General features: G+C 30.5%; 1 protein-coding gene across 1 annotated transcript; it reads right to left on the bottom strand.

The window, feature by feature from the left end:
* Positions 1 to 1,959: 1,959 nt before the first annotated feature.
* LOC139502920 (uncharacterized) lies at positions 1,960 to 15,998 on the bottom strand. The gene is made up of 8 exons (XM_071292587.1): positions 15,819 to 15,998; positions 12,685 to 12,757; positions 10,899 to 11,237; positions 10,030 to 10,080; positions 8,482 to 8,598; positions 7,612 to 7,692; positions 7,146 to 7,232; positions 1,960 to 5,811 (listed from the first exon to the last, which is right to left on the bottom strand). Exons 2-8 carry the CDS (start codon positions 12,740 to 12,742, stop codon positions 5,612 to 5,614), a joined length of 933 nt encoding a protein of 310 aa, XP_071148688.1. The 5' UTR covers positions 12,743 to 12,757; positions 15,819 to 15,998; the 3' UTR covers positions 1,960 to 5,611.
* Between the last annotated feature and the right edge of the window lie 1,415 nt (positions 15,999 to 17,413).

The raw sequence follows: 17,413 nt of genomic DNA, 5'->3' as shown, positions 1-17,413 counted from the left end.
TGAAGAAGGTGTGTAAATAGGATCAAACCTATTATCGCTGAACATGTATTTTGCAAAAGATCGACATTTCTCAATCGAACCGTACCAACTAAGCGGGGTTAATTGAACTTAAAATATTGGTCCTACGACATAAGCTGTCTGCTGTTTATACAGAACGATTTATTGAATATAATTACAAGTCATGATAACTGTTGATAAACGAGCAGTAGTACACAAACACTTGATCACTAGTATGAAAAGTTATTTTATAGAGGTTTTTGAATTTGCAACTAATGATCATATTCATCATACGAACTAAGAAACAAGTTTTTTTAGGCAGTGAAATTACATCCTGATAATATTCATTAAATACTTATCATTTTAGCAGTATAACAAATATATCTAAAAAGTACGCGCTTGGCGTAGCATCTTGTGAAATATTAACGAGAATTAACAGTTCCTTTCTTAATTATGTAAATAAGAAAAAAAGAAAAATATAAGAAAAAAAGTTAAATATCAAACAGTAAAATCATTTATAAAAGCTAATTTCATGAACAGACTACATTAGATGTATTTGGCAAAATGTTTAGGAATTTGTGGTCCTCAGTGCTCTTCAACTTCGAACTTTTTGGGGTTTTTTTAACATTTTTTTATTGGAGCGTCACTGGTGAGTCTTTGGTAGACGAAATGCGCGTCTGGCGCAAATAAAAATAAATCATGTTATCTCTTATGAGTTTATTCAATATTCCACTGCAGCAAGGATTAAATTTTGATCGCATTGTAGTAAATCAACTGAAAGTCTAGTAATATTAACAACATGTGATCATTATTTTGTAATCTAATTACAATAAAAAGCTAATAGTATGTATAAGTTTTTTTTTGCTATCGGAAATTGGATTGATGTTGGAACGAGTAGATGTTAGGTGTCACTTTTATACAAAACTTATTATATTTATTATAAGTTCTGGTAGAAAAATGGTTGTTCAGTCTATCATTTTTCCGTTTAGCTAGGTTGCTGTTTTTATATGAACGTTAACATGTTTTATTTAAGCTGCTATTGAAAACGTTTTATGATGTCAAAAAATAGTAATTGTGTCCGATTTTTATTTCATAGAGGTTTTTGTTCGGTAACAATATGTTTTTAAATCACTCATTATAAGAAGATAGAAGATGAAAACTCAAAATTTAACGATCTTGTACATTACACCTACCAGCAGTTTGCATATAGGAATCAAAACTTATACTTGTAAAAACTTAAAATCTTGTACAAGGTTAAATACGTAAATATAAAAAAGAAGATGTGTTATGATTGCCAACGAGACCACTCTTTACAATTAAGAGACCAAATAACACAGAAATTAACAACTATAAGTCGCCGTACACAAAGCCCATACCACAAAGTCCTCTATAACAACAACCACTGATCTACAGGCTCTTGACTTGAAACAGGAACAAGCAAACAGAATGTGGCTCGGTTAGACATGTAAGAGGGATCCTAACACTCCACCGAACATTGGACAGTGGTGTAACAGTACAATATAATAACTAACTTCACAAATCAGCTGAAAAGGCTTAACTAATAAGAAGGATACAAATAAAAATACATCTAACAAATTACTATTATTTCTGTGTCATTTGGTCTCTTGTTGAAAGTTGTCTTATTTGCAATCTTATCACATTTTTCTCAATCTTAAAATAGCTTGATATTTCAACAATATCTGATAAGCCTATTCTAGAATACTGATCTAACAAAAATGTATTAGCTGGGGCAGAATAATTGTACACTTAATATATGCTATGATAGTTTCAAAAGAAATTATAGTGATATTATAAATGTTCGAAAACGGGGTGTTCTACTACAAGACATTCCAGATTCAAAGTCACACTTGATAATGTCAAAAGCAAGGAGACGATGAGTTGATTATTAATACTACAATTGAGAAATCTTTAGCAGTATGAAATCAATAACGGTAACGCAAACCATGATCGAGTCCTTAAAACATAGGATATATAAGTATGTATATAAAATCTTTAGCAGTTATTTGACCAACTGGAATATACATCAACTTTGACAGAGGAATATTGGAACTTTTGAACTTTTGCTTCTTTCAAGTGTTATGCTATAGACTACCGATTTACGTACATTTGTTACAAATGACTTCAATATCTACGAGATAACTTAAACTTTCTATTTGGAAACATCGGTTTAAACCTTCATCGTAAGTGTCAGCAGAGTCATGCTATAGATACAATCCATGATAACCGTGTCAACTGGAATATATACATATTCTTGAATGTAGCAACATAGAAGAATAAAGTTCAAAATACTATTGTTCTGATTGATCTGCAATATTTCTTGTTGATGCTTCAAAAAAGGGTACTGCTAGAGTCCCCTTCTAATATAAAGATTGCAATAGACAGAGGAAATATTTCGCTTTAGTTTAATTCTGATAATGTCTAAACTCTTTTCTAAGTAATCGATCCTCAGTTTATACGTGATATACATGTACATAATTTTCAATATAAATAAGAAATAAAAAAAACACTTATTACTTAATATCGACAATACATTTAACAAATGTACATACAACAAGCTATCTTAAGGTACAAATACTACTGGCATAATATTCATTATAAACTAGAGGCTCTAAAGAGCCTGTGTCGCTCACCTTGGTCTATGTGAATATTAAACAAAGGAAGCAGGTGGATTCATGACAAAATTGTGTTTTGGTGGTGGTGATGTGTTTTTACATCTTACTTTACTGAACATTCTTGCTGCTTACAGTTATCTCTATCTATAATATACTTGGCCCAGTAGTTTCAGTGGAAAATGTTAGAAAAAAATTTAACAAAACTTTGCTTTAATTTGGCTATCTATAATAATATTCAAGATAATAACCAAAAACAGCAAAATTTCCTTAACATTACCAATACAGTGGCAGCAACCCAACAATGAATTTTACCCCCATGTCAGATTTGCTATAAATGCTTTGGGTTTTGAGTTATAAGTCAAAAACTGCATTTTACCCCTATGTTCTATTTTTAGCCATGGCGGCCACCTTGATTGGTGGGCCGGGTCACCGGACACATTTTTAAAACTAGATACCCCAATAATGATGGTGGCTAATTTGGTTTAATTTGGCTTAGTAGTTTCAGATGAGAAGATTTTTGTAAAAGTTAAGAGACTACGCCGGACGACGACGACGACGGACAACGGACGCAAAGTGATGAGAAAAGCTCACTTGGCCCGTCGGGCCAGGTGAGCTAAAAAGAAACAAATTAATGGCGATAATCAAATTATCAGGTGTAAACATGTATCAAAAACAAATTTGTAAAACATTTGAATAAGATACAAAATGATATAAGCTCAATAAATGCTACAACAATGTTACATGTAAAATGTGTCAAATATTAGGACTTTGCATATCTTAATTGAGATAATAGGAATATTGTATAAAATACTAAGTCGTAGAAAGAGAAAGTACTGGTATTATAGTTGCTTTATTATAATAGGATAATTGTTTCAAAGGAAAGGTATTGTATACATTGTATTCTAATACTGCATATTTTTTTGGGAAACAGAACTTAAACGCTGTAAAGGTATATTTTTGTTACAGCGATTTTTATATGCAACTTATTTAAGAAGCATAATCAATATCAAGAGAAAGTATAAATGTACAGGTACTCTAAACCACTGCTTAGAAGAATTCAGTAGACTGCCTTTTAACATATTTTATTGTGCTCATATTATATTTATCCATGGTTTGACTTTCATGCAAACAATGCAAAGGGATTGATATATATTCGGTATGAAAGAAATAGTTTCTTCTCTATTGCATTTGGTTTCAAAGATTAATTTTTGAATTGAAAAATGTAGTAATGATGTAGAAATAAGAAGATGTGGTATGCGAGCTAGCAGTTTTCAAATGTCTTGCAAACAATTGATTAATATACGTAAATCAAGAACACATGGGAATCAAAATTGAGTACAGTTTTTTTTTACAAAGAGACATCTACGTCAAGGCTCATTTTACATGTACACATGTAGTACAACTTTCGACAAACGTCTTCTGCTTTGCACTTTTGCATTGGAAAATATATATATAGAATGAATTTCATTTGTAAGGTTTTCATAGTTTTACAAAAAATCTTGTGTCTAATCATTTATTCGCGGCTCTAAATTTACAAAAAACAAAATACTTATTGTCTCCCACAAAAAAATAATTCATCTTTACCAAATAGTGAGAGACAACTCAAATAAAGTTATTTTAATGAAAGAATGTGATATGAATTTACCTACTTTACAATAAATTTTTAGAGCTATTTTTTCATATTTGATCTAAAAATTCTTTTGCTTCATTTTTCATTGTCCTTTTACAAAATTGGGTTTTCTATGCGTAATGTATACACAATCTGAATATGTTGTAGTTTTTTTGTGGCGTTCGTGATGTTTATTTTTTAGCTGTCTATGTTGTGTCATGTGTGCTGTTGTTTGTTTGTCTTTTTCATTTTTAGCCATGGCGTTGTCAGTTTGTTTTAGATTTGTGAGTTTGACTATTGCGTTGGTATCTTTCGTCCCTCTTTTGTACAATCTGTTATTGGAAAATAAGCATTCATTCCTTTATTTTTTGTATTTTTGAAAAAAACATGATATAAACTACATTTCGGTAAATTTTCAAAACCTTCTTTCTGCTTTAAGTTAGACAAAATCCATCTCAACTTATAATTTAGACAAGTAAGATTGTTATAAAAAGCAACATAACATGCATTGAAATGGCAAATACTGTTACATGTATTAAGCATTTTCAAAACAAAACATAGAAAAAATATTACACTTTTATCGCACAAATCGGTGTGGAATTGGTATTAATAACGAAGCATGGGGAACTATTCTGAAATTTACTGTTTCGATATAGAAAATCTTTAAAATCTTTATAGATTTAATGTAACAAAAGGAGGTCATACTGATTGATTTGTTATTGTGAGCAACAACGGATGGTGCATTCGTCCTTTCAAAGCGATGCCGTTTTTAAATTCCAAAGTCAAACTGCAACCTTATATATAACATACATGTAGTAACCGTTTCTGTAATATTTTATTCACTTTGGAACACTTTTTTTAACGCATTTTTTGCTGTTTCAATGTAAACGGCGGCCATCTTTAACCATTTAATAGCAAGGTGCACAATTTAACATCGGGCTCCTCATTCCTCATTATAGTAAAGTTCAATCAACATCAAAGTCCTAGAACAAGCGCACTTAACCTGTGTGGAATAAGAAACATTTGGAATTGCTGGCAATAACAGATGACACCCTCGTCTATCCATTGCCAGGGTAACGGCAGCCATTTTAAAAATTCCCAATTCGAAAAGCGCATCTATAATTAATGACAAATTTTTATTGTAAGGTTTGTTGAAGCATTTTAACTATTTTTAACTTTTTGCTGTTCCAATGGCTACAAGTTATTAATCCATAAACATGCTACAAATCAAAGAATCTTTTTATCAGCATACCACATTTTTTTATTTTTTTTTTTGGTAAAAGTAACACATTATTTGTGTAATGATATATACTTGTTGCAATGCATGTAATACCCAGTCTTCTGAGTGGTCTTCTGGTACATCAAACGACCGTCAGGACAAAAATATGTCTGCTTCTTTTGTTTGAGTATCTGTCGTCATTTGAACATTTTCACCAATGTCAGTATCTACTTGGGTAGGTGATCTATGTGTAGATGGGTCAGCATCATGCCTGGAATGCAAGCAGGCTGAACAGCGCCAGATGTACAAACACCAAGCATTTACTCTTCGACGGTTTTGCTCACGAAAAGTACCTAAACATTAACATAAAAGTACATATAAGATAAAGGAATATAAATATTGCAGTATTGGGGAAATTCAAATTAGATTGTCATAAAATGAATTGCATTCTAATAATCCAATCTAAAATCAAATATTGGCATTAAATGAATTCTGTTCAATTTTCAATATTCATATGATATAAAATGGTAATGCATCTTTTACAATTGATACAAAATGGTGAACCCTTTTTTCCATCTATACAAAATGGCAAATATTTGTTTTGGGTCCACGTTTTTTTACGGTACAAAATGCTCTTCTTATTGTATGAAATAGGTTTCAAGGTTTCAAACGGTATGAAATGGTTTCTTACGGTACAAATGCTTATCTTACGGTAAATAATGGTTTAATGTACATGGTTCGAAATGTCAAATTAATGGTACGAAATGGTATTTTTGGATACGATATGGCAAACGAACACTTTGATTATCTTAAGTTTGTTGTATTTTACCCGGAAAAGTCTTTAATATAATTACCGAATTCAAATTCAAAACAGAAAGTCCACAATCAAATGGCAAATTCAAAAGTCAAACAAATCAAACAAATTGATAAAAACTGTCAGATTCCTGACTAGTAAACCCTAGGAAAGAAATTGGTAACCGAAATATCACAAAAGATTGAGATTTTTTTTCGTACGATATTTAGTAAAGGAGGATAATTCAGACGTAGAATACAACCAATAACTTCTGACATAAACCTATGCCATAGATACCTCTTTAATTTTCCGGCACGGATAAGTTAAGAAGTGGAAAAGTAACTCATAATTTATGAAGATACTGAGTGCAATGAACATCAAACTACGTATACGCAAAATTTATATTAGTGCCTATTGGACCTATTTAAATTATGTTCAACAAAATACATGAGAACTTTTTCCGGTAACCTTTGAAAAATGCGTTGCATGTCATTAGAAAAAAAACACACTTGTTCTCGGAAATTGCAAACCGATAATTAGGCACCATGCATTGCAACTCATTCATTGGATTGGTCAATGAACCAGGTAGAAATGAATAGAGTATTTTTTAACAAACAATAATATATAAGTATGCTAAATTATTCAAACCCATATAAGTTAGCGTACCTGGTGTGTTTAGAGAAAAACGGAATGACAATTTGAATCTTAGTTGAAATGACTTACAATTTAGTTTCAAAAACAATTTATGGAACATAGTGTACAAGTACAATCCATATAAATAGTTTATATATTTTCTTGTAGAATTCATATCGTGTGGTATATCATGTACTTATTTTTTTCATAATGAATTCTCACTCATTTATTTTCATTTTTCGTCTTATCTTAAGTACGTACGCTTTAATCTGTTTGTCCCTATGACAGGGAAAATAGTGAGCGGAATGCTCATTAGACAACACAAGACAGTTAGAACAATCTTTACATCTGAAAATATGTTAAAATATTTTTTTTAAAGTTTGATAATAAAAAAAAAGATATTCGAACTTAACTAATTGCATTAATTTGAATGTTTTATTCAACATCAATTACGTATACAAATGGTGAATACAAACGCAAACTACAGATTGCAGTGTCCATAGTTCATGTTTCAAAAAAAAAGTTTTCACACAATGCGTGTTTCAATAAATGTGCAAGCTTCATTGAAGAGTATTACAATCAAACATGATTTCCTGACAGCCAATAACTATCCAAAGTCTTCTTTTCATTGGTGTTTTTGTCTTAGTTATTGAAAAGTTACTAGTACCGAAACATTTACTTTTGAATAGGTTAATAAATAAATATATAAACATTGAAATAAACGTACAGTTATCCATGTCCAGTAGAACAATTACTACATACATAACCAAGTATATCAAAATGAAGCCGATTAGGAAAATCATTGGAACTGAAAAAGATATTATCAAAGTAGACAATTTTTATTTATCATGCAAAGTAATAATACCAGATTTGTCATTTAGCAAAAGCAAAACAAAATTATTGATTTAGTTTTGCTAGTTTTATGTATATTTTCGAAGCAACTCGTCCAAAATGTAATGATTTCTCAGTTTGAGATTGTTTGCTTCCATTTTCTTTTTCCTATTGAATGGAAATATGTTGATGAAAAGTACAAATTTGAAAGTTGCTACATAAAAGTTAATAGTTATCAATTTGGAAGTTGAATTCATCCCTTTTGACGTAAATTTTCTTCTCAACCCACCAATATTTTCCATGTCTGATATCAGACAATATCTATATGTCTATATCATGTTTGTGGTATTCTTTATTTCAAGATCAATGGAATAGGTCCGTTGAACAACTTCACATTCGTTATATTATTTAGATGGAGCAAACAACCTATATAGGTGAAGTCAAATAATAATGCTTTATTGAAAACAAGTATAAATGCTAGCATGTAGATAAAAGTATAATATAAATGTTCAAATTATATACCGTATATCGGGTTATTTTCGCAGGTGCAAAATGTTTTGATTTTCATTGAATTAAGTTTACGAATCATTTGGAAGTTATTATTTTGGCGGATTCAAAACATTTATCAATACCTTTGCTTGTACATTTTTAAATAAGCAGAACTTATTTTGGCGGGTTGGTTCTATCCGCGAAATTAGAGAAAAATTATATTCTGCGAAATAACCCGCTATACGGTATTACATATAAAATATCACTATTTATGTACCTTTGTTACAACTTTCCATTATTGCAATTCGGTAAGTTAAACAACCTAACACAATCAAGCCAGGTACCAGCATCAAACATATGCCATACACCACATCACGTTGTTTTTTTACAATATCTACAAAAAAACATATCCTTATAATGTTTCTTTATCTTTGTATCTTTGTTTCTACGTCTATTGTTTTTTTTTTTTTTTTTAGTTTGTTTAGTGTCATATATCTAAGGGTAATGAAAGCATAGCAAGACACTTTTATCATTATTACGCATCAGATCATATTTGTATACGTAAAAGTTAAATAGTCAGCGAAGATAAAGACGTCAGAAACGTTGTTGGATTATGATGTTAACAGTCGTGTATACAAACAAATATGTGCATGTTGGAAGATAAATTTAGAACAAATGGTTAACAACTATTAAACCAAATGTCAAACCTAACTGTGTTTTGTCGGATAACGCAAATGTGTTTTTTCGGGTGATGGAGAAAGGACGTGTGTCCTGCAGTCGATCATTTGACGAATACTTATTTATCCAAACATTATACGCATTGGTATCTTGTATCCTACTTCTATTGGAAGCAAACGATTAAATTGAGACTGGAAATGGGGAGTGTGCCAAAGAGATAACAACCCGACTATAGAAAAGACAGCCGCAGAAGGTTACCAACAGGTCTTCAATGCAGCAAGAAATTCCCGCACCCGGAAGCGTTCTTCATCTGGCCCCTAATTAAATATATATACTACATTTGATTATATCATTGTTTACGTTGCAGTTTACTTTGCCATTCAATTTAAAATATTGTCCATTGTCCATTTTTTTTATATCCATTTTTTTTTAAGCGGGACAGACGGACGAACAAACAAACGGGCAGACCTGGAAACTAAATTGCCGTCGACTATCGTAAAAGGGGGGGGGGTAAAAATGCAGACGTAAATTTATTGTTTAAATTTCTCATAAAACACTACGAACAACTAAGAAAACATGTTATTATAAATCTTATGAATAATCGAAAATGATTGAAACAAATCATACTATAGACATATTTTATTTTCCATGCATGATATTCAATGTGTATATGATTAAAATACAAATATCGTTCCAAATATGGCTTTTATAATTAGCAACGTATCCTTATTTTACCAAGCGTAATAGAAATTAGTATAAAATTTAAAAAAAAAAAGAAAGGGTTTTAACTGTCAGGAATTTGTCTATACCCAGTCCATCGGGAAATTTAAACTTATTTAAACAAAACAATACACTTTCGTGTTTCGTATCTTCACTTTTCAATTACGACTAACTTAAAAGCAAGATAAAAAAAAAATGTTAACACATCTGTAAGTACAGACCTAAATGACAAAAAGGCTTTCGGATATTAATAAGTTTTAGCCATAGCGGTGTCAGTTTAATTTCGACTTGTAAGTTTGAATGTCCCTTTTGGGTCCTCCGACTTTCTTTTAGTCTACTAACAATTCGGGTTTTGTGTTTGAATATTTTTCGAAATAAATGCACATTCTTTGGTTCATTTCTAAAATATCCAAAATAATCAACATACATGTACCATTTGAACAATTCATTTTAGGCGCAAAATGACTCTGTGGTTGACCTACAATAGAAAAGGACAGCTTACACAAAAACTACAATTCATTAACATTTCGTTAAATTATAATTTGATCAGCCTCTCCTGTAGAAGTTACCTCATTGTAATCTTTTGATTTTGAATTTCAACTCAATGTATCATGACTGACAGATTTTGTTTTATGAATGAAGCCGGAGTGCCCGAAAAAATACACAATACCAATGAAGTATGTTTTGTACTAAAGTAAATGTTAGTATTGTCATGATTGTTATTACATTTGTGTTGATTTTTTATGTTGTTGTTATTGTAACAAATACAATAAAATAATCTATGTTGTGTTACATAATCTGCAGGAATTTCAAGTTCATCCCTTGTCATTTAATTGAACATGTATATTACATTGAATTGTTGCTTCTTAACATTAGTTACGATATACCTTTCTATTTTTCTAAAGTTAAGAGTTGCTATTGCTGTGAAAAATGTAGACAAAACGCGCATCTGGAATACCCAATTATAAACAGGCACATTTAACTGCAAAAAATTGAATTTGAACATTTTTATAATATGTTTTATATCAAATATGTCTATCGCAAATATATTAAAAGAACATTTAAATTCATAAGTAAAAACAAACAGATAGTTCATTGGAAAAAAAACCAAAAAAAAACCGCAGTTTATAAAACACAACACAGAGAGCTCAAAACACGAACCCCACTAAATGCATGTTTGTCTCACATGCTCCGAAAAAGTAAACAGATCCTGCTCCAAATTAGGCTACCATTTTATATAAACGTACCATAGTATAACATAAAAAAATGACTTTTAAAAAATGTATTCATACTTACATGTTATATTTGGAAATGATATACTCCAACTTGGATCATGTGTTCCTCCGTTTTGACATACCCATTCTCCAATAATTAAGTCTGTCTCTGCTGATGTTATGTGGAAAATCATTGAATTATTCATTAATGTTGATGAAGCATTTACACCCTTTAGACTGCTGTTTGTGCAATGCACATATGAATGTGCATAGAATGTTGTACAACTTGTTATTTTTGTACCATTTTTAAAGATAATTATCCTATCTTTGTGTTTAGGTACCGTGCATATCATGCTTACAGAAACGGATCCATCTATACATTCTATATCTGTTATAGAAAAATTATTTAATTCAGTTCTTCCTGAAAATTAAAAAAAAAAACATATTCATGAATATCAAGATAAAAAATCAACAAGAATGTGTCCAAAGTACACTGATGCCCCACTCGCATTATCATTTTCCATGTTGAATGGACCGTGAAATTGGATAACAAATCATATTTGGCATCAAAAATTGAAAGAACATACAATTGAAAAACATATGTACTAAGTTCCAAGTTGATTGGACTTTAACTTCATCAAAAACAACCTTGACCAAAAACTTTAACCTGATACTCGCACTTTCATTTTCGATGTTCAATGGACTGTGGAATTGGAGTCAAAAGTGTAATTTGGCTTTAAAATTAAAAAGATCATATCATAAGGAACATGTGTACTAATTTTCAAGTTGATTGGACTTCAGCTTCATCAAAAACTACATTGACCAAAAACTTTATCCCGAAACTCACACCTAGGTTTTCTATGTCCAGTGGACCGTGAAATTGGGGTCAACAGTCTATTTTGGCTTTAAAATTAGAAAGATCATATCATAAGGAACATGTGTACTAAGTTTCATGTTAACTTGACTTCAGCTTAATCAAAAACTACCTTGACAAAAAACTTTAACCTGAGGCGGGACGAACAGACGGACGAACGAACAAACAGACGGACGGTCGCACAGACCAGAAAACATAATGCCCCACTACTTTCGTACGTGGGGCTTAAAACCATTTATAACGTTGAAGCTTTAACATGTTTAAAACGTAAATAAACAAGAATGTGCCCATAGTACACGGATGCCCAATCCGCATTATCATTTTCTATGTTCAGTGGACAGTAAAAATGGGGTGAAATCTTTAATTTGGCATTAAAATAAGAAAGAACATATCATAGGGAACATATAAACTAAGTTTCAAGTTGGTTGGACTTCAACTTCATCAAAAACGACCTCGACCAAAATCTTTAACCTGAAGCGGGGCAGACGGTCGGACAAACGGACAAACGGACGAATTAACGAATGGACGGAAGAACGAACGGACATACGAACGAACTTACGGACGAACGGACGGACGGACGAACGGACGAACGAACGAACGGAAGAACGGACTTCAAATTGTTTATTTATACACCATGTTTATTAAATGTTATTAATTAAGTTCATTTTCCCTTTCTACTTCCTTAAATGTCAATGTCTTACCGCCTGGACTACGCCTGGACTACGCTTATTGGGAAATACCCCAAAATGGTACCCCAAGAGGGAAATCCGAACTCATTTTTTTCAACAATATTTGTTACATTTTTTAATATTTTTTTTTAACGATTTCAGTATAAAAACAATATACCTATATTGTCTTGAAATACGAAATTTATTTGTATTCGGACCGAAACGGAGGGAAATGAGAGGTTCTAGCCTCATACAAAAAAAAATCAAATTTCAACACACTATACGTATATTGTCTAAATAAAAGTATTATCATTATTCTTTCTTACCTTTTACAAGAGACCATAAAAGTATCAGGCAGATACTTTGGGCAATGGCTTTTGTCATTATTTTTATCGTAGACTGTAAGAAAAATAAAGAAGTATTACATTTACACAACAAATTAGTATATTTTTTTTTATATTAGTGAAAGGTTTAGATAGCTATATAGCCAGGTTTTATCCATCATTTTTGACATAAGGAAATGTGTATACAAAGTAAGGAATAAGATAGTTGTTCTCTATACTTATGAAAACATATCTGTATTTTTTTTATTTGGAATAAAGTTCAAAGTAAGGTTGACAATATCTCTGCTTTATCATGTATGCACAATTTAGAATCTTTTTTACATCACGTAGATGTTTTATTGGAAATCTTCTGCATGATTCTGACACAATTTATTGGAAAAAGTGCTAAAACTAAGACAATTTAGCCAATGATCAGACAGAAGTAAAACCTACTTATGGAGTAATTGAAATGATCTAACTTTTTTGTTGTGATTTTTATCCAAATGATATGTCTCTGCATTATAGTCCATTTCTAAAAAAATACCCAGGAATAATATTTTCTCTGAGATCATAACATAATCCCGATGTTTCTACAACTTATATACGTCTAAATATAAATCATATAATGTGTTCACATTTATTCTTTCAAAGATTGAATTGAATACTATTTTTAGTATCAAAGTTAATGGAAATCCTGGGCAAGGAAATCATTCATTTAAAAATGTTTACTTTAATACCCTATATTCGTCATAAGCCTTCCTTAGTCATGTTAGTTCTATTATTAGAATTTAAAGATGTTTGGCCTCCAAAAATAAATATATCCGATAACGAGCAAAGAGTTGAAAGTGTATATTTAAACTAAACAGTTCCTTTTTAATTGTAAAGAAAGTGTAACTCACTGTCTTTTAAAATTTTCTTCATTACCTCTTATTTTTTCATTTAGGTTTTTTATCCATTCGTTTGATGTGTTTGTCCTTTTATTATTGACATTTGATTAAGGACTTTCCGTTTCAATTTTCTTTAAACTATTTTTTTTTTTATTTTACGTTTTTCTATCCATAGAAATATTTTCAACAAGGTTTTAATAAATGATCAGTCCTGTACATTATATAGACTGAAAGGAATTTTTTAAACGATGTCAAGTTTTAATTAAATGTGTTTAAATGCATTACATAACGAATTGTGATAGACTATTTTGTTACTTTATTAAAATGCCAACTACCGTAACTCTCGTCACAAAAAAGGTAAAGTTTTATTAATCTATACTACAGAAAATTGGAAAAAACGTTAACAAAATTGATCATCTAGTAAAGGTATCTGAAAAACCCGTTAGAAATATCAATAATTCAGTGTAAATCGTATGTTTTCGGTTTACATGTAAATCATATATTGCTGTGCAGTTTTGTTCCTTTTTCCTAATAATATATGATATCTCTTACACAATCATAAAACCGATTGTTTTCATTCTATAAAAATACAGCTACTTTGTCCATTGGTGGATTAGGGTCATGATATTTGTCTAGTCTTTTTAAAAAAAAAGATATTGTCAGACAAAAGATAGAAACTTTTAAACTGCTTTTTCGTTAAAGAAAAGTGTGACTTAACCGGAGAAAACTCTTGATATAATACATTTGTCATACAGTTATATAATGGTTTATGAGGATTGTGTCAAAGAGACGACAAATTTGACAAAAGACCAGAAGGACACCAATGGGTTAGCAAGACATTTGGACAATCACCCGCTTCAGTTGGACCTTTAAATTGTACTAGTTCAGTGAAAATGACCGTCACACTAAACTCCGAAACATATAAATGAACTCAAATTTTAAAAAAATACATACAAGACTAGCCACAGGAAAAGGCTCTCCAGACTTGGGTCAGGCGTAAACATAAGGCGGGGTTAAATGCGTTTAGTGAGACCCAACCCTACTCCAATACCTCTAGCAAATGTAGAATAAACAAACAGACAGCAATATACATATTACAAAACGGACTTGCGCGAACATTTATGAAAAAGGATTATCTTGCATTACTATGAAAATCTACACATGTTTGCGAATTTGCTTTACGGATATAAAAAGATTTCCTTGAGAGAGGAGGTTTGTCCAGTAATTGCAGTTTAGTTAATGATACCGTCCTAATTGTAATGCAATCTTATCGTTGTATAACACATATTTAAATAATTGAACATACGGCATAATAATCAATTTTCAAGTTAGTAAAGAATATAGAAGGTGTACAGTCAAATTAAAAAAAGAAATAAACTGTTTGATTTGGCAGGAGGCGATACGTGTTTTTTCAACTTTCTCATATGATATTTTCAAAAAAGTATGACGCGGCAAAAGGTAAATACATGTTTTGATCATCGAAAGATTTTCTTTTAAATGAGCACGGTATCAAGATTTCTGATTTATATCTAATGCAAATTCGATCCCAGTTTAAACACAATAAATAAAAAAGAGATAACCATACAAATAAAAAATTATCTCTTTTAATTTGACATTTTGATATAATTTAGCATTGGCAGGAGCTATAAGATAAATTATATTTAGCTACTTGTTAGGCTGTTATCAAATATCAATGTGATAAACAAATTTAAGAATTTCGTTTAGTCGTTAGCCTGGATTTGAAGCATGTTTATTAACAATTTTTACTTTCCCTCTTCTAGTCTTTTTCTTACACATAATAATTATATATAAAACTAAAAAACAAAACAATTAAAAGCTTACTCTGACATCAAAGGGCATACTAAACCACACCAAACAAGTTTTTAAATGCAAATTCACGTTGTCACCCTGGAAGGAAATTCACACTACTAATGTGTAAACTTTTTTTTTAAATCACACTTAATATGTATATATCGATCTTTAAATATTTAAAAAGACCTCTTAAAACATGAATATCTTTGCAACTAGAATTCAATAATATATCATTTTAAATACTTTAACAATGAGTTAATAAACATTCAAAACTTTATTCGGTAATATGTTAATTTATTGCATTGCAAAGCAAAGAAAGTCACTGAAGTGCAGAATTGATCGATATTTATATTTCAAAAACAAATTATTTTGTAAAATTTATTCTGAAATAAGAAACTTCAATGACTAATATAATAATTCTGTTAAATATAAACTGACCTTTTTTCACGGTTAAATTGTCTCTACTTCGAGTATGCACATTTCCGTATGATATCACAATTTGTATTACTATAAAAGTCTTTACAAAACACAAAGTTATGATAAATGAAAAAATAAGCCTTCTCTTCTTTTGACCGTCAAATATTGAATAATCTTCAAACCTGTATTAGCATGACAGTATCTGCGTAAACTAATCTCTTCTACTTTCTCATTGTTAAAAAATCAATGTCAATATGCAGTTTAAATCACGATACATAAAGAAGAATGTTAATTGATAGATCGATAGATAAACGATCACCTAAGGTGTATACTAAATCATAAACATGTCATTTTAAGGAAACGGTTACATAAAAATAATGCTACAAATGTTCCTGCAATTGTGATATTAATTCTTATCAAATTGAAAAAGCAAGCTCAAGATGAAATGGTTTATATTTCATTTGGGAATTATAAGGAAATAAGATTATCAATTCTTCGTCGCGAATTATCAACGAAAGTGACAGTGACTATTATCGATCCAAACTATAATTTTTGTGAGAATTAGAATGTAAAAAACAGTTGTACTGTACAGTTTATATTTGTTGCACACATTAATGGTTTAAATACTGTTTAGAGTTGAATATTTAATTCAAAATGCGTTTTCTGATAATGGATGTATACGCTAGAGTATATACCCGCATCCATGTAATAAAACCTAAGGTAATGGAGACCGGTCGTTCAATGTCTTAATTTGGACAAAAAATGTTATACTTCGTTGGACACTTCAATTGCTTTATCCACGAAAACAATGAAATTTTTATCCCATGAATTTATAAAGTCAACAGTACTATACCGCTGTTTAAAAGTCTTAAACAAATCTAGGTTACATATTAAAACCGAGTGAACACATCAAAAATACCTTCGTGGTACCTTAATAAATTCAAATATACCTTCCAATAGGGAACAGACTGCTTTGATACCTGCCTTTAATAACAACTACTCTTTTCCAGATATCTCGATTCAAACATATCCCAATATAAAAAAACACCAACCCCTCAAAAAACAAAGAGAACATAGTTGGTGATTATTGCTACATAGGCTGACAGAAACATTTACATACTATTCTACGCAATTTGCACTAAAATTACTTTCATATGTAGTTTCTGTTGTGAAAAAACTTGTATTAAAAACCGGTGTAGAGATATAAACAAAAAACATGAAATATGAAATGCAAAAAAAAGGTCCATTACTTGAAATAAGTTGTAAACAGTTTAACCGTACAGACATGTGTTGTGAACTAATTGGCCTATATGTGTTCCTTTCTAATAACCCGATTGCAATAGCATTGAATAAGATCAGAATTTCATTCTTCAAAAAAACAATGACATTGATTTTATCTTCTGTAATGTTTTGTAGTAACGATTCATATCAGACATTTTAAAATATTACTTTGACAAACTGCAGTCAAGAATTGATTGTCGATAAACATTTCTTTAAAAGTATATTTACAAAAGAAAAAATTATTGTGTCTATCGTTACTTTTACATACTTTGAAAAATCAATGAAACGAGATAACATTTGAACTTTATTGTTGTAAATTTAAAGTATTCCCCCTT

This window comes from Mytilus edulis, chromosome 14 (assembly GCF_963676685.1).
Source record: "Mytilus edulis chromosome 14, xbMytEdul2.2, whole genome shotgun sequence".
Taxonomy (NCBI): domain Eukaryota; kingdom Metazoa; phylum Mollusca; class Bivalvia; order Mytilida; family Mytilidae; genus Mytilus; species Mytilus edulis.
The sequence above is the reverse complement of the archived record's forward strand: the minus strand, read 5'-3'. Positions and strand labels throughout refer to the sequence as shown.